We start from the raw sequence: 22,005 nt of genomic DNA, 5'->3' as shown, positions 1-22,005 counted from the left end.
CCAAACAACTGCAAGTCACTCTTCCTCAGTTGTAGAGTTATTCATCTTGGACTTGGGAAGCATAAGCTATCACCTGAACATCACCTTCCTGAAATTGCACTAGAACTGGAAATACCCCATAATTGCTAATATTGGCATGAAGTTCTGTCTCAGCTTACTCATCATACAATGTTAGGACTGTTAGCACCTCCTTAAGGTGAGGAAACATCTTTCTTGCACTTCGTTCCAAGAAAATTTGGTGTCTCCCTGTGGCAGTTCTTGCAAGGGTTGTGCCTTGATATAGAAGTCCTTTATGAGTCATCAGTAGTACAAGCACTTTCCAAGAAAACTTCTCAAATCAAAAATGTGCTGAGGAGTTGGGAAATCTCTGACTGCTTATTTTTTCTGAATCAGGACAGACTCCATCGCAATTGACTAAGTATACCAAGAAAGAGATCTGCATTCTAAACGGACTTCAAAACAGCAGTAAGATGGCTTAGATGTTCTTCAAATGTCTTTGAAAAAACAATGTCATCTAGATAGCAAAGGTACATCATCCATTTAAGGTGCTGAAGCAGGTTGTCCATCAAACGTTCGAAGGTGGCTGGAATGTTACATAGTCCCAGCAGCATAACTTTGAACTCTTAGTTAGAGGCTCGCGAATGTTTCCTGGTCAGCCTCATCAACCTTGATTTGCCAGTAGCTCGTCTGCATATCTGTAGTTGAGAAAGACTTTGTTCCTTTCAAGTAATCTAGGGTATCATCAATGTGCAGGCAATGGATAGGCATCTTTTTTAGCAATTTTGTTCAGTCATCAGTAGTGATACAGAAATGCCATGTGCCACACTGCTTCTTCATGAGGACCAAGGGAGATGACCAGGGTCTCTCTGAAGATTCAATGATGTCACCTTGCAGCATCTTCTCCAGTTCTTCCTTAACTAAGTGCTGTTCAGCCAGCTATAGAAGTGCTGACTAATTTGTGGGTGATTCCAAGTTGATATGGTGTTTACCTTGAGATACTTGGACTGTCTTTTCTCCATTCTAGATTTGAAAGTATCAAAAAATTGCACAAACAGCAACTGCCAATGTTGTTCCTCAGTTGGGTGAGATTCTATTGGCTGTTGGTAACATCTTCTTCCACTGTGTTGCGTGTAATCATAGTGGAACACAATTCTCTATCAATGGCACTGAGCAGTCAATTCAGAACAAGTTACATTGTTCCTACCTATACGGTTCCTGCCTATAGGGATCAGTTATGGTTCCTTGAGCACATGTAATGCTTATGACTGTTGCTGAACAGATTTCTTTTGTGAGCCTGAGCAGCTTTTTGAAATAGACACAAGCTTCGCAGTTTAACTGAGCATTTAGATTGATAACTGGAACTTACCTTGGGGATAATGGCATGATAACAATGTTTTCAATAGCAAACACCTGCACAGAGCAATCTCTCTTATGTGTGATTGTTGGAATAACTTCATCAATCTGGAGCTCTGACCCTTCACAGGCTATGACTGCTTGTGACGCCTGCAAGATGTCCCATCAGAGAATAATATTATGACTACCTTCTATTAAAATGATAAATTCAATGGTCTGTGACCTGTCATTGATTGCTATCCTTGCAATATGTGTTCCTGTCATTTGATTATGTATTACATTTGCAGGCTTCAGCACAACTGATTTCGTATCATGGAAAATGGTTTCTTTAGCTGGTAACATTTTAGCATTTGACATTACAGAAAAAGAATCCTCTGTGCCAACTAGTGTCCAGACAGTTTTTTCTGACACCTTGGTAATTGTTGTCTATGGAGGATTTTCATCTGTGGTGGTCTCATCTACATTGATTATTGCATCATTTAGTTTTACTCAATCTGGTGGCTACATGAGTGGCTGGTACTTCTGTACTGTGACGGTGAATAGCTACAGCATTGGAAAGCGACATTGTCTGCAATAGGATAATGGGATTTGATCCACTGGTCGACTATAATTTTCTGCAGTTGAATGACATGAATAGGAGTGTTGTCATGGTTGACGTCTTGTGGCATAGTTATCAAACACTTATAGTCATCAAACACTTGCAATTTTACTGCAGTAGTGTACGCCGTGCCCATGAAGGTGTCCACAGTGAAAACATACTGACGTATTGTTCTCCATCCTCCAAATGACTTTTCTTTTGCACGAGATTGGCTATACATGTGTTGGTCAGATTCCTAGGTTGTTATCTGAGAACTGCAGCATAAGTGAAAACTGGCATAGTGTGTTCAACAGGTGGTGGAGTCTGTGCTAAAGATTGAGATATTCTTCTTCAACATTCTCTATTACTTTCTGACATATGGGATTGACATTCATGACTGCTATCTCTTATGTACTAGGTCTGACATTTTTAGCTCTGTTTTTTCTCTTACTACATGGTGTATGAGAGAGGCAACATTGTGGTGATCTTCCACAACTGGCATAGGGATCACAGTTAGGAGTCTGTTAGACCTCTTTCAACAGACTTTTTTTATTGAATTTCTTTAATGTGCTGGCACCACTTGACGAATTCCTCTGTTGTTATAATACCTTTTACCAGAAAAGATTATTACAGTACTTCTACAACTATTTTCATCAAGTACAAGACTTTGTCAGCTTCAGATTCACGAAGTAACATAGGTCCAAAACAACCTGTACATACACGGTATCATTTCCCCACAACAGTGGGCCCTGTTTTTCAGTTGTTGTTCTGCTAAGTGACTTGCTGCTGATTGTCGCCCAATGTTTTCTTCAGTTCGACCTGAAATTTGTCCCAGCTAATGAACCTCTCTTTGTTGTTCTAGAACCACTGTTGGGCTGTGCCGCCCAAGTAAAAGTAGAGATTTGCCGAACACATAATGCCAACCCACCTGTTTATATGGCAACTTGGTTGAATTATTTCAGCCATTTTGTCGGGTCCTGACCTGCGTTTACAGAAAACTCCGATGGATGCCTTGTGTGCAGCTGACTTAGTGCTGTTTTAGAATCTATTGGTTTCCTGAATATACAGATCTTGGGGATGACATATTGCTTGTATTCCGGTTCCTGTCTGTGTAGGCGACAGCTTTTATGTTGCCTAACTGGAGTAACAGTATTGTAAAATGTTTTGAACAACACGGCAACTCCACAAAACAGTGCCATGACATGACCCACACTCAAGTTCAAATTTGAAAGGAGGGTTATCAATGAAGTACAACACTTAAAATGGAACACATTTATCACAAATACTGATGTACAGATAGAACAGAACTGAACTTCTATACAGATAGTGCTCCTATTCATACAAACATATAATATCCCAGAACACACAAACATAGGAAATTTTGAGAATCTTCCAGAAATGATAAATAATACGTAACAAACATTTGCTGGTAGTCGGATTTGAACTGGCAACTTACAGCACACCATCCACTGATGCTAACTACTACTCCACATTCCATGTGATACAGCTTGTGGCAATATAAATCTTTATTATGTTTCTGGAGGGGGTGGCAGAAGGAAATCTTTGTACAGGTGACTTCTGGATTCACAGCACAATTTGTCTAAATAAGATTCTTACACACACGGGACCACAGGTAAGCTTCCTCAGATTTCAAGGTAGCAACACAGCTCCCCAAACAGTATAAAATATTACATGTAACATCAAATGGGAGTTGAATCCAAACCCTTGTGTTTCATGAGTAAAGTTCCTACTGACTGAGCTGGCCAGGTATGACTCACAGTCTAAATTTAAGAAGTGAGAGTCTGGGCTCAAGTTCCGGTAATGGTATATAGTTTTAAACAGTCAGGAAATTTCACAACAGCATATACTCTTCAGCAGTGAAAGGCTCAGTCTGCAAGTGACTCCTAGACTATGACTGAACCATTTCTTTGGCATATCCTTTCTTCCACAAGTGCCAGTCCAGCAAGATATGGACGAGAGTTTCTGTGGAGTTTGTAACTTAGGAATAAGATACTGGTAAAACTGAGGCTACTCAGATATTAACTAAGAGGCAAATAATACTGTCAAAGTATAGTGTCGTGTACTTACATTTTTAACACAATTAGACCCAACAAGTTCCATTCTGTTGGCTTGAAAGTTATGTTGTGAGCCGACAGGCAAAAGCTGAATACAAGGCTACGTAGGTCATCACTTATGTCACGGGATGATATTCCAAATGTTGATAACAGGTCGGGTAAGCTGTTACAATGAACATAACATAATTACAAAAATGTCTATAATTATTTTTTAAATACTATGACAAAACAAAAGAGCACCAGTTTCCAGTACTTTATCCTCTAGAAAGTGTGCTTTTTTTGACATCTAAAGTTTATATGCAAGTGGAATCACAGATTTTCAAAATAATTGCAAAATATAAATACACTTATGGAAAAATCATGGGTGGAATATAAACAACAGAATAAGTTAAGGCAACCCATTTGCCATACAGAGGATATGTTGAGTAACAATCAGGCACACACACTCATTTATGTGCCTACCACTGGTCAACATGCTCCCCATGTTGAGAGTCACCTTCAATAAAAATCTGTAATATGGGTAACATAAGTTCTGTGAACTGCATAAAAAGCATATATGCTTAACTATAGCACAATAATACTGATGATAATCTGCAAGGTAATAGCTATTTTCTACAACTGGTATTTTACACAACAAAATGCATCATATGTAAAGGAGCACACCATATGAATAACAAAAAGAAATTGTTACCAATTTTGATCCAAGTAAGGTTCATCTTCAGCTCTGAGGGGCTCAAAGACAAGAATAAGATACACACCATATAAACAGATTAGATATGAATCGTGGTGGCTTATAGTCCAATTTACGAACAATGGCAGTTTGTGCATGTCAAGGCATGGACAAGGACTGCATTGTTGCCAGTTACAAGCGACAGGTGCAGTACATGCATATGTGTGCTTTGTACTTGACGAAAGTCTGTTTACTCTAAATTACGTCTCTCACCTGCTTACGCAGAATTTATTGCTTACCGCCACCATAAACAATGACAACTTACAACTAATGGAGTAAATACTAACTAATTAACTTGTCACAATCAAGCTTAACACTTGCATTGGCTACTAAATTGAAAACAGAGCACTCAGAACACTACTTACTGCTCACTGGCTGTAGTAGAAGGTGTGACAAAGGCGTGCAGAACAAGCCTAAACTTGACAGCCACTGTTCGTGGCTCCCACTATAATAGTATAAAGAACAATGTAACATTCCAGCTACCGCAAAAAAGCAGTTTACCAATGTGTACTGTTAACTGTATGGAATGTATATTAAACAAATAAGTCATTGTAACATGTAGTCACAAGGAAACCCCTAATTATGTCACATGATCATGAGCAGTCCCTGCAACACCCTCATACACTCTACATATCAAAATCACAGTACTAACAGAAAGACGAACTTAAAATTTAAAATTACAAATCTTTTGTATATGCGATTATATATGATGACATATAGTTCGATGGTTATATAAAATACTTCATTAGAAATTTAAACTATTACAGGATATATGTAGTGAAAATTGCTGCTATTATAATTTAACTACAGAAACTTCACTATCATAAATTATATTTTTCGTTTGTAAGATTTCAGAGCTAGTTGCTCATGCTTGTGAGAGAAATGTTGAAGGGGAAGGTAGAAGGTTGAAGAAAAAGGAACTGGTGAGGTTTAGGAAATGGGGAAAGTTTGAAAAGTCACCCAGAACCATGGGTCAGTGGAGACTCACTAGACAAGATGAGAAGGAAAGACATTGTTGGGGACTGCATTGAAGGATACTTTATAACCTGAGTGCTTAGAGGCAGAAAATAGAGGAATAAGCAAGACAGAAATTATGAGAAAACATCATGCAAGAGTTAATAGAGCAGAAAGCTAATTTCCTGTATGTGGTAGACATGGGGGAGGGGGAAGAGGGGGTGAAAAATACATAGATAAGAAAATAAAAGATATAGAAAACTAAAAGGAAGAGATGAAAGGAATAGTTACCGAGAAAAAATGCCGAGAACAAAGAAATTAACACAAATTAAGGCCACGTAGATGGCAAGGACCAAAGTTTGTTGTAATGCCAATTTCCACCTGTGGAGTTCTGAGATGCTAGAGTCTGGGGGAAGAATTCAGATGGCACATGTTGTGAAACAGGCATCAAGGTCACATTCTAGAACAGGATACTGTGTGTTTCCAATGTCTATTTGCATTCATCCTGACTCGACATGTCCACTGTTTTAACTCTGTCTACTCGCTACTGAGAGTTCGAATGCACATCTATTGTTTATGGTTGTTAGATCAAGCTGCCACCATAGTTACTGGGCTGATGCCACTTATATGCCAGAATAAAATCAGTCTTGGAACTTTTTGGGCAGATGGTATATGATTAAGAGGTCTTCATCAGGTAGACCACATACCATTTATTTGATTAGCTAGTCAGGTTAGTGGTGGGATATGCTTCATACGTGTTAAGCTTTTAATGTGAACAAACATGATGTGCAAAATAAAAATGATCACTACTGCCTACAATATTTACTGTAACAAAAATTAACTAATTTCTGTCTAAGTACAACCGGTAGAATTGTAAGAGACTATATAACACAAGATAAGTTACACTGAGGATGACAGAAAATACTGAAATAATTCTGAAACAATGGAAATTCCAGGTAGGAATTGTCCAAGTAGGAATCCTACATTGGTCAAATAATTCTAAGCAGGAAAATACCTCTAGTCATACCTGAACCACCTGGAGACCTTAAACTCAACAATTGTCATGGAATAGCAGCCCTCAAATATAGCAGATTACAGTTTTTCTCTATTGATGTACTCATCTCTTGTGTGATGATTGGGAAAGCTATATTTCCCAGGCACAGAGTGCTTCACTCTCTTACAAAGGTTGAAATGGAATTTTTGATGACTAGCATTTGGTTGGCATCTAAATGAATTTTTATATTTTAAGAACATACTCAGATTCTGAAATAAAAAGTATTTACAACAGGTGGTGTCAACTGCCCACAGAAATGAGCGTTATAATAAAAAAAGGTAGTGACTGTTTCCATTTCTGAGAGCTTCTGTGTAGGAGACAAGCATGCCATTTAATGACAATAACTATCTGGAGCTAGATAAATGGCATATAGCAAATTACTTTACACCAATGCACTTAAAAGGGCTCAGACAAAGAGCCTTATTCTCATTTAAGTCATGCAGTTGCTGGAAGAAAGAGCATGTGAGATGGTTTAGATCAAAGAGAAATCGTGTTGCTGGAACTCATAGGAAGGGCACACTTTCAGCTTCACACAGCTAGCAGCAAAAGAATAAATTACATAGACTACATTTTCTGCTTTGTAATAAACAACTGTACTTGGGACAGTTATAAATTGTAGTCAGTATTCGATCTATGAGAAGAAAGGAGGCAGTAATACAGGACTAGAATGAATCACACAAGTATTTTTAACTGTTTTAAAGGCCTTCAGCTAGAGGCAATTTCTTCAAATTAACTGTAACTTCAGGTACAATTTCCTATTCCAACCATGAATGTTATTCTTCTTGAATCATAAAGTAATTTCAGCTAAGAAAGTGCATACTTTTGTCTCTCCTGAATTCTTAGATGACCTTGTGCTTTCCCCTTTGTGAACCTGTCATGTTACTCTGGTTCTCAAAGATTCCTCTGCAATAACTGATATGGTAATTGCTGTTCCTGCAAGGGATTCTCAAAGACACATCATGCCAACAGAGAGTTATGCATAGTCCAAAGAATATCACAGTGGCATCTTTGGAACGAGGGGTAAATGGATACAGTGGATGCAAACCATGACTTTACTATGGGTAATCCCAAAAGTAAGGTCTCCTATTTTTTTTATAAGTACATAGACCTGTTTATTTCTACAGTGGTTTGCATCAGTTTACAGCTTGAACATTTAGCTCGACATAATCACCATTTCTGTCAATGCATTTTTGTACATGCTGTGGCAGTTTTTTATGCCCATGTTATACCAGCTCACTGCCATGCTGTTCAGAAAGTTATGAACATCACCTTTCACCCTGTCGTCGGAGCTGAATCGCTTTCCGGCCAAATGTTCTTTTAACTTAGGGAACAGGTGATAGTCACTGGGTGCCAAGTCAGGACTATAGGGCAGGTGGGTGATTGTGTTCCACTGAAACTGTTGCAGGAGAGCAACGGTTTGCTGAGCGATGTGTGGGCGAGCATTGTCATGGAGAATGTGTACACCCTTGCTCAACATTTCTCTTCTCCAGTTCTGAATTGCCCGTTTGAGTTTTTTCAGAGTCTCACAGTACCTGTCAGCATTAATTGTGGTCCCAGCAATTCAGCTCCGACAACTCGTACAACGTATGGTTCCTCTCACCGTTGTATAATGAGCTGAAGCATTTGAAATCAGGCAAGTGCCTAGAAAAAAAAAGCAGCAGAAGATGGGGAGACATCTTAACTTTTTGTCGACAATACTATTTACATTTAGCTTTCAAAGTTGTACGATGTTTCTTGTCTTTTACATGAAATGAAAATCACCACATGTGCAAATATTGTAAACCAATCGTAAGATAATTTATTGTCCACCTGACAATACTGAGAGAGGTGGTGCAGTGATTAATACACTCATTAGCATTTTGGAGGTGAGGTTTTTAAATATCATGCAGGCAATCCAAGTTCGTTGTCTGAGGTTTTCTTACATGGCTTGAGGCAAATGCTGGGGTGGTTACTTTGAAAAAATATCGTCAGATTTCTTCCCAAACCTTGATCAACTCAAGCTTATGCTCCATCTCTTAACAATCTCATTGTCAATGGGACAGAGAACCCTGTTATTCCCTCCTTGTGTGCTACCTGAAGATCAGACTAGATCTCCTAGAAAAGTGAAGTATTTATTGATTCCACAACATTTGCCACAGTCAAAGTCTTTTGCCAACATTATATGCACAACATTAAAAACAAAGTGGACTTATAATTACTATGTGTGAAAAATTCTTTTAATCTTTTACAAATATATCCATCCATATTGACCATGCTTTCACAAATATAGAGATAAAAGTGTAGTATCAATTACCAAATCAAAGCAATAAATTTTGTCTCATCCACTTCTTATTTTACTATGCGTAATATGGAGCACACAGTCCAGCAAATTACTATTTTTTATTCCCATCTGGTTGCATTTGCAGCTAAAAGAAATATTTATTTCTTTTCTTTTTTAAAAAAATTAATTCAGATTGCAAAAATTTTCATTTTACAAATGAATATTCATTACCAATACCAAAGAAAAATAAAACAAAGAGCACAGTGCACATCTGTCAAAGGTTTTGGCAAATGTCACTGCAGTTGATTTTGTCTACATGGAAAACAGAACAAAAGTCTAATAAGAAACAGTGGAGTGGGAGATAAAAGGAAAGCAACACAAATTTTGTAAAGAAGTATTATTTTACATAACTGAATAAAAATTATACCACCAATAACTTAAAAGTTTACTTCACCAAGATAGCATATACTGAGTAGTCACCCTTATTAAGGTAGTAATAATTATACGGCATTGACTGCTTACTGCTTTGAACTGCTGTAAACACAAACTTGTAATACATGATCTATGTCATTTATTTATTACCTAGATACTAATACTTACATTCTATTGAAGCGGTCCAACACTATTCTCCTGCGAAGAGCATTCTTTGAATGCAGATCAACCAGTGGGATAAAATTTCCACTGGACTCATTTTCTTGTGAGCTATCTTCAACTGAAGAGTCCTCGTAGGCAGTTTTTCCAGCAAAAAATGCCCTAACCTTCAACTGCATTTTCAGTCCCTCTTCCTTAATACTGGAATACTCTGGTAGTGGTCTCAGCTCCTTATTCTCCTTGGTAATTTTATTGTCATAATTAATATCTTCCAGTTCCAATAAATTGAGTTTCTTGCATATAGCAATGTAACGCTCTCGCATACCTGGATCCCAAGAATCACTCTCAGTAGGTTTGAAGTAATGAGTTATATCCTTGTCTGCAACCATTTCCTTCATTCTCTCCTCACCAAAAAGAAAGTACATTGAGTCAAGTGTAAACCATTCTCGTACACACTTCTCAACTAGCAGTGTTGTTAAAGGAGCTTCTTCTTGTTTATTAATATGTACTTTGGTTGCTGAATGTTTATCTAAACTTTCCTTTTTCTCTTTTTTCCGAATATTTGTGTTTTTCTTCTTTACAGCGTCTTTACTATCTTCTGAAGCTGTTTTTTTCTCCTTCAAACTTTCCAATTTGGCACCGAGGCTATGATAATCCAAACCACTTTGAATTTCAACACCACTACACTCATTTTTTGTCAGTGTTACTTTTTCAGACTGTTCCAATATATCCTCCTCTTTAATTTCATTAACTCTAGCATACTCATTCGCATTTACGCTTGCCTTAGATACATTTCCATTGCTTTCTGAAGGTAAATTGAGATTTTTACTACTTTCAGAGAGAATTTCATTAAATTCTGCCTTCATTACACATACATGTTCATTTGCAGTGTTTTGTAATCCTGCATTTATTTCAGATTCTGTTAATATAGCACTTAAATTTTTGGAGTTGTCATCTTTCAATTGTGTTATTTCATCCACAAGACTTTCTTGTTGAAAGTGTACCTCATCTCCAACCATGCCACTATAAAATAAAGGCGTAAAGAATGATGATTATTTTTTAAGAAAGCTTAAGGGTTAAATACCTAAAATTGTTAATACACATAAACAAATTTAGAACATAAAAAACAACTAGTGTCATCTTACCTTGATTTACTCATTGACAACAGCTTGAACGGTGGAATTTCTTCTTTGTCACGCAGCCAAAGTGGACTTGTCAGAAGCTGATCCTTTAGATATTTTGCTGCCTTGTAACAATGATTACTGCAGAAGTTCTGTAAAATTACAGAATCATAGCAAATTATCATAATCAAAATCCCACTGTATAGCTGATTATTAGTCTCATATGCTGTCAATTACTATCACAAATGTTTAATTGAAGATGGCAATTATTCTTTTGTAGTTTCTGCACTATGACAGATTACTGGCTGTGATGTCATGAGCTTTGCTGGATATTTCAGTACTATGTGATAATTCTAATATGACACAGTAAGTGACACATTTATTAACAAAAACACTGATCTTAGCATGAGTTGGGGAATCTATGTTTCATACACATTAACAAACTGACTCATAACATTGAGTGCTTCTCTTTAAAACAGAACAAGTATTGTTCAGAAACGGGTTTTGCATTTACTTATGGCCAGCAAATGTGGTATCTATTTTGCAAGAAACCTTTTCATGATTTATACAATACTACATGGTGCACTTTCTCACTTTGTGGAAATTACTCACTGTCACATCACACCAAATTACCAACTGGCCACTAGCAGTTCCACTGTCAATGGTTTATTATTGTTATTAACATCTTTCATTTCTGTTATACCAGTCCTACATGTATGAATTCTCATGTTGAAAAAAGGAAGAAAATGGACAATCATGTTTGCAGTTCTGAGACATCGTCCATGGGGATCATCTTCAAGAGTAGGACGTTACTACAGCCATATTTGATTTCATAAGCCTATTTCTCAGTTACTGAGAATGAAGCAGCAAACTAATTATACACCTGCACCTACTTTGGATACATTTACATTGGCAATAAACTGCCCTAAACTGGTATTCCAGTTTATCCATTTGAATGATTCATAAGCATTATTTTAAAAAGCTATACAAAAAAAAAAAAACTATTCTGGAGATCAAATTGACACACTGCAACCATTTTTCTCAGCATAAAAAAAATTATGTATTGTGGAAATTAAAAAGCTGATGAGGGCTCACACACATGCACAACAACTCCTGAGGATCCATAGCATTAAACTTTTCTTCTACATAGTTTCTAGACAAACGCTGACATAATAAAACCATGACTCCCTATAAATTACAATTTTTGATACCACTGGGCACAGATGACAGAAACATGTCAAGGCCACACAACAACAGACTGCACAGTCTACATAATCCACCATACAAATATCCCAATTATTCTTTAAAATTCTAAGATTCTAAGTTAAAGGTTGAACTTTAAATTCTCAATGAGCATGTCATATGCTTTACATGATTTTGAGCATCATATGCCAAATGTTTCTTAATTTTAGAAAATTGATTTCACAAAATTTTTCACCATTTTTTCAAAATGTTTTTTATTGGAACAGTGAAAGTATCAGCCAGTTTTTTGTTGACTAACACAAAATGTACCCGTGCACTGTCAAGAAACGAGTACCTAAGAATGACTCTATGTAAACAACATGTAACATCAAGAAAATATTTTCAGGCAACAGTACACCCCCCAGACAACACAAAAACTGCACACAGGGGTACACTAAACATTCCGAATTTTCCTGGAATGATGGCGATCATTTCACTCATCTCAACAGCACACAGCTTCTGATTGAAGTTGAAAATACCAAAGTAAATTAATCATAGAAGATACATTGGGAGAGCCAGTCCTGACAAAACTCTACCATCTGGTGAGCAAGATATATGAGACAGGCGAAATACCCTCAGACTTCAAGAAGAATATAATAATTCCAATCCCAAAGAAAGCAGGTGTTGACAAATGTGAAAATTACAGAACTATCAGTTTAATAAGTCACGGCTGCAAAATACTAATGCGAATTCTTTACAGATGAATGGAAAAACTAGTAGAAGCCAACCTCGGGGAAGATCAGTTTGGATTCCGTAGAATCCCCCCCCCCCCCCCCCCCCCCCCCATGAACCATGGACCTTGCCGTTGGTGGGGAGGCTTGCGTGCCTCAGCGATACAGATAGTCGTACCGTAGGTGCAACCACAACGGAGGGGTATCTGTTGAGAGGCCAGACAAACGTGTGGTTCCTGAAGAGGGGCAGCAGCCTTTTCAGTAGTTGCAAGGGCAACAGTCTGGATGATTGACTGATCTGGCCTTGTAACAATAACCAAAACGGCCATGCTGTGCTGGTACTGCGAACGGCTGAAAGCAAGGGGAAACTACAGCCGTAATTTTTCCCGAGGGCATGCAGCTTTACTGTATGATTACATGATGATGGCGTCCTCTTGGGTAAAATATTCCGGAGGTAAAATAGTCCCCCATTCGGATCTCCGGGCGGGGACTACTCAAGAGGATGTCGTTATCAGGAGAAAGAAAACTGGCGTTCTACGGATCGGAGCGTGGAATGTCAGATCCCTTAATCGGGCAGGTAGGTTAGAAAATTTAAAAAGGGAAATGGATAGGTTGAAGTTAGATATAGTGGGAATTAGTGAAGTTCGGTGGAAGGAGGAACAAGACTTCTGGTCAGGTGACTACAGGGTTATAAACACAAAATCAAATAGGGGTAATGCAGGAGTAGGTTTAATAATGAATAGGAAAATAGGAATGCGGGTAAGCTACTACAAACAGCATAGTGAACGCATTATTGTGGCCAAGATAGATACGAAGCCCACACCTACTACAGTAGTACAAGTTTATATGCCAACTAGCTCTGCAGATGACGAAGAAATTGAAGAAATGTATGATGAAATAAAAGAAATTATTCAGATTGTGAAGGGAGACGAAAATTTAATAGTCATGGGTGACTGGAATTCGAGTGTAGGAAAAGGGAGAGAAGGAAACATAGTAGGTGAATATGGATTGGGGGACAGAAATGAAAGAGGAAGCCGCCTGGTAGAATTTTGCACAGAGCACAACATAATCATAGCTAACACTTGGTTTAAGAATCATGGAAGAAGGTTGTACACATGGAAGAACCCTGGAGATACTAAAAGGTATCAGATAGATTATATAATGGTAAGACAGAGATTTAGGAACCAGGTTTTAAATTGTAAGACATTTCCAGGGGCAGATGTGGACTCTGACCACAATCTATTGGTTATGACCTGTAGATTAAAACTGAAGAAACTGCAAAAAGGTGGGAATTTAAGGAGATGGGACCTGGATAAACTAAAAGAACCAGAGGTTGTACAGAGATTCAGGGAGAGCATAAGGGAGCAATTGACAGGAATGGGGGAATTAAATACAGTAGAAGAAGAATGGGTAGCTTTGAGGGATGAAGTAGTGACAGCAGCAGAGGATCAAGTAGGTAAAAAGACGAGGGCTAGTAGAAATCCTTGGGTAACAGAAGAAATATTGAATTTAATTGATGAAAGGAGAAAATATAAAAATGCAGTAAGTGAAACAGGCAAAAAGGAATACAAACGTCTCAAAAATGAGATCGACAGGAAGTGCAAAATGGCTAAGCAGGGATGGCTAGAGGACAAATGTAAGGATGTAGAGGCCTATATCACTAGGGGTAAGATAGATACCGCCTACAGGAAAATTAAAGAGACCTTTGGAGATAAGAGAACGACTTGTATGAATATCAAGAGCTCAGATGGAAACCCAGTTCTGAGCAAAGAAGGGAAAGCAGAAAGGTGGAAGGAGTATACAGAGGGCCTATACAAGGGCGATGTACTTGAGGACAATATTATGGAAATGGAAGAGGATGTAGATGAAGATGAAATGGGAGATATGATACTGCGTGAAGAGTTTGACAGAGCAATGAAAGACCTGAGTCGAAACAAGGCCCCCGGAGTAGACAATATTCCATTGGAACTACTGACGGCCGTGGGAGAGCCAGTCCTGACAAAACTCTACCATCTGGTGAGCAAGATGTATGAAACAGGCGAAATACCCACAGACTTCAAGACGAATATAATAATTCCAATCCCAAAGAAAGCAGGTGTTGACAGATGTGAAAATTACCGAACTATCAGCTTAATAAGTCACAGCTGCAAAATACTAACACGAATTCTTTACAGACGAATGGAAAAACTAGTAGAAGCCAACCTCGGGGAAGATCAGTTTGGATTCCGTAGAAACACTGGAACACGTGAGGCAATACTGACCTTACGACTTATCTTAGAAGAAAGATTAAGGAAAGGCAAACCTACGTTTCTAGCATTTGTAGACTTAGAGAAAGCTTTTGACAATGTTGACTGGAATACTCTCTTTCAAATTCTAAAGGTGGCAGGGGTAAAATACAGGGAGCGAAAGGCTATTTACAATTTGTACAGAAACCAGATGGCAGTTATAAGAGTCGAGGGGCATGAAAGGGAAGCAGTGGTTGGGAAGAGAGTAAGACAGGGTTGTAGCCTCTCCCCGATGTTGTTCAATCTGTATATTGAGCAAGCAGTAAAGGAAACAAAAGAAAAATTCGGAGTAGGTATTAAAATTCATGGAGAAGGAATAAAAACTTTGAGGTTCGCTGATGATATTGTAATTCTGTCAGAGACAGCAAAGGACTTGGAAGAGCAGTTGAATGGAATGGACAGTGTCTTGAAAGGAGGATATAAGATGAACATCAACAAAAGCAAAACAAGGATAATGTAATGTAGTCTAATTAAGTCGGGTGATGCTGAGGGAATTAGATTAGGAAATGAGGCACTTAAAGTAGTAAAGGAGTTTTGCTATTTGGGGAGCAAAATAACTGATGATGGTCGAAGTAGAGAGGATATAAAATGTAGGCTGGCAATGGCAAGGAAAGCGTTTCTGAAGAAGAGAAATTTGTTAACATCCAGTATTGATTTAAGTGTCAGGAAGTCATTTCTGAAAGTATTCGTATGGAGTGTAGCCATGTATGGAAGTGAAACATGGACGATAAATAGTTTGGATAAGAAGAGAATAGAAGCTTTCGAAATGTGGTGCTACAGAAGAATGCTAAAGATTAGATGGGTAGATCACATAACTAATGAGGAAGTATTGAATAGGATTGGGGAGAAGAGAAGTTTGTGGCACAACTTGACCAGAAGAAGGGATCGGTTGGTAGGACATGTTCTGAGGCATCAAGGGATCACCAATTTAGTATTGGAGGGCAGCGTGGAGGGTAAAAATCGTAGAGGGAGACCAAGAGATGAATACACTAAGCAGATTCAGAAGGATGTAGGTTGCAGTAGGTACTGGGAGATGAAAAAGCTTGCACAGGATAGAGTAGCATGGAGAGCTGCATCAAACCAGTCTCAGGACTGAAGACCACAACAACAACAACAAGTCACGGCTGCAAAATATTAATGCGAATTCTTTACAGATGAATGGAAAAACTAGTAGAAGCCGACCTCGGGGAAGATCAGTTTGGATTCCGTAGAAATATAGGAACACGTGAGGCAATATTGACCCTACGACTTATCTTAGAAGCTAGATTAAGGAAAGGCAAACCTACGTTTCTAGCATTTGTAGACTTAGAGAAAGCTTTTGACAATGTTGACTGGAATACTCTCTTTCAAATTCTGAAGGTGGCAGGGGTAAAATACAGGGAGCGAAAGGCTATTTACAACTTGTACAGAAACCAGATGGCAGTTATAAGAGTCGAGGGACATGAAAGGGAAGCAGTGATTGGGAAGGGAGTGAGACAGGGTTGTAGCCTCTCCCCGATGTTATTCAATCTGTATATTGAGCAAGCAGTAAAGGAAACAAAAGAAAAATTCGGAGTAGGTATTAAAATCCATGGAGAAGAAATAAAAACTCTGAGGTTTGCCGATGACATTGTAATTCTGTCAGAGACAGCAAAGGACTTGGAAGGGCAGTTGAACGGAATGGACAGTGTCTTGAAAGGTGGATATAAGATGAACATCAACAAAAGTAAAACGAGGATAATGGAATGTAGTCGAATTAAGTCGGGTGATGCTGAGGGAATTAGATTAGGAAATGAGACACTTAAAGTAGTAAAGGAGTTTTGCTATTTGGGAAGCAAAATAACTGATGATGGTCAAAGTAGAGAGGATATAAAATGTAGACTGGCAATGGGAATGTAAGCGTTTCTGAAGAAGAGAAATTTGTTAACATGGAGTATAGATTTAAATGTCAGGAAGTTGTTTCTGAAAGTATTTGTATGGAGTGTAGCCATGTATGGAAGTGAAACATGGATGATAAATAGTTTGGACAAGAAGAGCATAGAAGCTTTTGAAATGTGGTGCTACAGAAGAATGCTGAAGATTAGATGGGTAGATCACATAACTAATGAGGAGGTATTGAATAGGATTGGGGAGAAGAGAAATTTGTGGCACAACTTGACTTGTAGAAGGGATCGGTTGGTAGGACATGTTCTGAGGCATCAAGGGATCACCAATTTAGTATTGGAGGGCAGCGTGGAGGGTGAAAATCATAGAGGGAGACCAAGAGATGAATACACTAAGCAGATTCAGAAGGATTTAGGTTGCAGTTGTTACTGGGAGATGAAGCAGCTTGCACAGGATAGAGTAGCATGGAGAGCTGCATCAAACCAGTCTCAGGACTGAAGACCACAACAACAACAACAACAACAACAACAACAGAAGATACATGCATTACGAACGGCAACAGAGAAGAATAAAAAATAAATGATACTTAGTAGCTGACATTACATCAAATCGCTTTGCAGCATGTAAATCATACTTTATGATAAAAACTAAGGATACATTTATTTCCCAAATGAAGCTCTGTCTGCCGTAACAGCATCTGTCCACCAATGGCAACAACATTACCTTATGAGTCATCGGCAATTCTTAAACTGACACCAATGAAATGTTAGTAAAAGCCACAAATATCAGTAATTATACTTATGATAACAGTTCATTTGCTCCCAGTAATTTTTATGCCTTGTTCTTTGGTTCTGAAAGTTTTCAATAAAGTTCCATATTGACCCATAACAAACAGAAGAGCATACAGAGTATCACACAACATCTGCAATTGGCGTGGGGAGTTCCTAGCAAACAGAACACAGCATGTCACTGTTAATGGAGAGAAATTTGAAAATATTGAAGTAGCTTTGAGTTTACATCATGAGAGTGTTAGAGAAGGATTACTTTCCCTAGGGTAATTTAGCTAAGGTGTTGATTTCAAATATTTGCAGAACCATGAAAGATATAACACTCTTTTCCCACAAATGACTTGTGAGAAAGTCCTCACTAAATGGATATGAGACTTTTTTTATAGGCATATTAATTACAGAGATATTGGTATCAACTTCACATTTTCAAATGGAATTATATTAATTTCTGCTGCTAGTGTCTTAGTTCTAAAACAGGCAAATTCAATGATGTTTCACTCTTCAAAACCCAGTTGGCAGTTTCGGAGTAATGACAATATTTAGAAGTTATGATTTATCTGTTTTGAATATGAAACCAATAGTGTTGTGTGAAAGTTCATGATTTCATACCCAAATAAGGAAATATCTCATGTTGGATAAGAAAAAAACAGTGTCGCACTGCCGCAATACCAGTATGAAAGGGGCATAGTAGGAATGTAGCTTTTATTTTGCCTCTGTCATTCATGTGCCTTGTGTACTGTGTAGGTAAAAAAAGAAAAGTTTCTTTCACAAACCGAACGAAACAAGATATACTACTTCTTTACGAAGAACGCAGAAGGGACATGAAGAGAACAGCTGAGTTGTATGCACAAACGTTTTCCAAAAGACTCTGCCCAACAATGACAGTTCAGAGAATGTGCAAAACATTGTTATAGAAAGGACACTGGAATACTACAAGGAGAGTAAGAGTGAAGATGGTAATGAAGGTGTGAGCAAAATAAATGTTCTGGCAGCTGTTGCCCATAATTGACACCACAGCTCCAGAGAAATGTTCGTGCTTAATGGAATAAGTCAATTCAGCATTGTTAGCAGTTTGCACACAAATAGCCTCCATCCATATCATATCACTTCACCAGCAGATTAACCAGTGGGATAGCAGAAGACACATGGAATTCTGTAGCTCGGTTCTGATGCGACATTTGGACAACAGATCTTTCTCCATAGAATTCTCTTTCTCAATGAAGTTAACTTTACAAATCATAGACAGCTGAATGTAATAAATATGCCTTACTGGGTGATTGAGAAATAGCAGAAACTGAGGCATGCTGAGCATCAGAGGCAGTGGAATGTGAACATTTTGTGCAAGATTATTGGAAACTATGTGATGGTCCTTATTTCACTGAATAAACTTCCATATGGGTAAAAGCCATGTAAAATTCCTTATCAAAGTTATGCCTTTAAATACACAGATATATGTGCTCTAGCACTACCGGTTGTGGCTAGGAATGTGCTCATCCAGCTCTTTCCAGGTTGTTGGGTAGGACATGAAAGGACATTGTCAAATGGCCAGCACATTCACATAATTTGATTTAATTGAACTTTTTCTCTGGGATAAACTCAAAGATGAAGTCTTTGCACATGTTCTTATGACCTAAGAGGATTTAAAAAATCACTGTTGCAGCAGGTACAATGACACAGAAGGGATCTCTCATTTAATTAATAATATTTATACCACAATTTCCTTTTTCCAAACCCATTCAATTTTTAATGTGCATCTTTCTTTTCAAGGTTCTGGCAGAAACAAAAGCAGAATTTTTATTGTAGTTGGTTAGTCAATCATCCGCAGATGGCATGAATCCAGTTATTGTACCAATCCAGCCACATTTAGCCAAGTGTGGTTAGTATCAGTTTTAAATAAAAGCTTTCTTTTGTAAATAGACTCTCTTAGCTGTGTCAAGCTGGAGCACGTCATCAGCCTGATGCGACAGTTTCATCTAACAGCACATGCTGCCACATAAGAATAGTAGTCAATTTCATGTTCCAAACAGCTAAATCCTATGTTTTAAACATTTTAATTACTCTGACATTACTAATAGGATGTTGAAGACTGGCATGCCATTTCAATGGCATGTCTCTTTTGGAATTACAGTACTAGCAGCAGACATTATTAGAGTTCCACTTGAAAAATCAAAATTGATACTGACATATCTGTAATTAACATAGCTATGAAAAGAGTCTATATGTCACCAAGTGAGACTTTTTTCATGCTGAGTAATCCTGTATACTAATGGTTTGGTGGATAATGTCTGAAGTTCCAGGAGGCTGTTTGGGCTGTAAGCTCTTGTACATTCACAAGTTAAATTTTTTTTAGCAAAATGCAGGTAAATCTACTGAGGATTGACTCTTAGTGCTGGGATTAGCAAAAGTAGTATACTGCAAATAAGTAGGCAGGAAGGCTCATTATTGCTTTCTTACATCAAACACTATCACTGGAAACAGTCACAGCCATTATATCTGGTGCATAGTGAATTTAAGCAGAATGATCCCATACAATGAATTGTAGGAAAAGCAGATGCCAGAGTGTGAGTCACTAGAAGAAGTCCTCGTGTGTTGTGTACCCATGGGGGAGGTAGCTTACAAAACCCTCATTCGACTGGTTCTTGAGTACTTCCCTGTAGTCTGAGTGCCTTACAGGTAGAATAGATGCAGGAAGTAGAGAAGATCTAGTAGGTTAGAAAGTGTCAGAGATGCTCACCCAACTCCAATGGCAGACACTACGAGAGAGGTGTTGTGCATAATAGTGTGGTTTACTGTTAAAATTTTGAGGGTTTGCATTATGAAATGAATCAACCAATATATTGCTTCCTCCTATATACATGTTTTGAAGAAGGTATAATTTGAGAGATTTGAACTTATATGGAGGCTTACCAACAGCCATTCATCCTGCACCCCATATGTGACTGAAGCAAAGAAAGAGCAAGTGTAGTAATACACAGAGTGCCCTTTGCCACACATTGTTAGGTAGCTTGCAAACTACATATGTAGATATACGCAGATATAGGTGTCTGCCACTTAGCGGTCAGGGACGTATGCATGAGGAGGAAAGACAGTGCCCAAAACAGTTTATATCCCATAAATGGAGAGATTAAAGAAATCTTCAGAGAGAAGAGAGACAGCTGTTTGAATATTAAAAGCTCAGATGGCAAGCCAGTACTAAGCAAAGAAGGGAAGGCTGAAAGGTGGATGGCATATATGGAAAGGCTTGAAAATAAATAAACTTGAAGACAATGTTATGGAAGTGGAAGAGGAAGTCGATGTTGATGTAGATGTAGATGAGATGGGAGATTCACACTGCATTGAAAGACCTAAGTCAAAATGTGGCCCCTAGAGCAGATGACATTCCTTCTGAATTATTTAGATCCTTGTGAGAACCAAACATTAGAAAACTATTATACTTGGTACACAGGATATATAAGCCTGGAAAGTTACCCTCAAAATATAATACAAATGTAATAATTCCAAAACCAAAGAAAGCAGGTGATTATGAATATGAATAGTATTGAGATAACAGTTTAATAGTCACAAAATTGCTGAGGCTTTTATGGTCACTTGTTGACATATTGTCTGTTGGAGTTTAGCTCGGGATCTTTGGCAATGTTTGTTGAATGATTTTTCTGACATTTGTCAGTACAAGTGGTCGGCATTGTCAAAGATTTACTCTCCATTGCTGCTGATGGACTAGAGTCAAGAAGACAGTCAGAGATTATATGTAACTGTTTGGGTTCGAACATGTGAAGCAGTACTGACTTACCTTAGAAGATAAATTGAAAACATGTGTTGTGACTCGCCGATTATTCAAAGTGCCGCCGCGCAATTACGCACGTCCTCTACGTGCGGCGCTGTCTGCCAGCCATGCAGCAGCTGCGCCACCTAATCGGCCAGCCGAGTAGCGGCCGCTAGACTGAGACTCAGTGTTTATTCGAATGCCGACTTGTTCACAGGTCCACTTACTCAGTGACTTATATGTGTTGTTGTGTTGTCCGAAATATATGTATTAACTTTGAAGATTTAACAATTGGCGACGAGGATGGGATTTTTCCTTGTCACCGTTGACTCACAGGGTTCCATGGCTACTGTCGAGCAGCTCTTGCAAAATCTCCTTGAACAGCAAACGCTTCTCACAGCGGCGATTCGCGATTTCGTCGCGGCGTCAAATGCGGGGCGTTTCTCGTCGTTGGCTGTACCTCCTTTTCCACCTTACGACGAGACGGCAGAAGACTGGTCTGATTGTGAAAAACGTCTTCGACAGCACTTCTTGGCATTTCATGTCACGGACGAACAACCATGTAAGTCTCTGTTCCTTTCCTGGATTTCACCTCAAATGTATCGGTTGTTGTCGCAATTGGCTCCTTTGAAGGATCCTGCGTCTTTGTCCTTTGCTCAAATGTGCTCCCTTCTGTCT

The 22,005-nt window shown here is 38.4% G+C and overlaps 1 protein-coding gene across 4 annotated transcripts in view; it reads right to left on the bottom strand.

Moving 5' to 3' along the window:
* The window catches only part of LOC126482376 (putative RNA polymerase II subunit B1 CTD phosphatase RPAP2), a 41,658-nt gene that overhangs the window by 5,569 nt on the left and 14,084 nt on the right, over positions 1–22,005 (bottom strand). For all 4 annotated transcript variants that reach the window (XM_050106470.1, XM_050106469.1, XM_050106471.1 and 1 more), the window contains 3 exons: positions 10,740–10,867; positions 9,604–10,617; positions 4,019–4,168 (listed from right to left, as the gene is read on the bottom strand). In XM_050106470.1, coding sequence (XP_049962427.1) covers positions 4,019–4,168; positions 9,604–10,617; positions 10,740–10,867 — 1,292 coding nt within the window. The remainder of the gene's footprint in view (positions 1–4,018; positions 4,169–9,603; positions 10,618–10,739; positions 10,868–22,005) is intronic.

This window comes from Schistocerca serialis, chromosome 5, assembly GCF_023864345.2.
Source record: "Schistocerca serialis cubense isolate TAMUIC-IGC-003099 chromosome 5, iqSchSeri2.2, whole genome shotgun sequence".
In the NCBI taxonomy this organism is placed as follows: Eukaryota; Metazoa; Arthropoda; class Insecta; order Orthoptera; family Acrididae; genus Schistocerca; species Schistocerca serialis.
The sequence above is the reverse complement of the archived record's forward strand: the minus strand, read 5'-3'. Positions and strand labels throughout refer to the sequence as shown.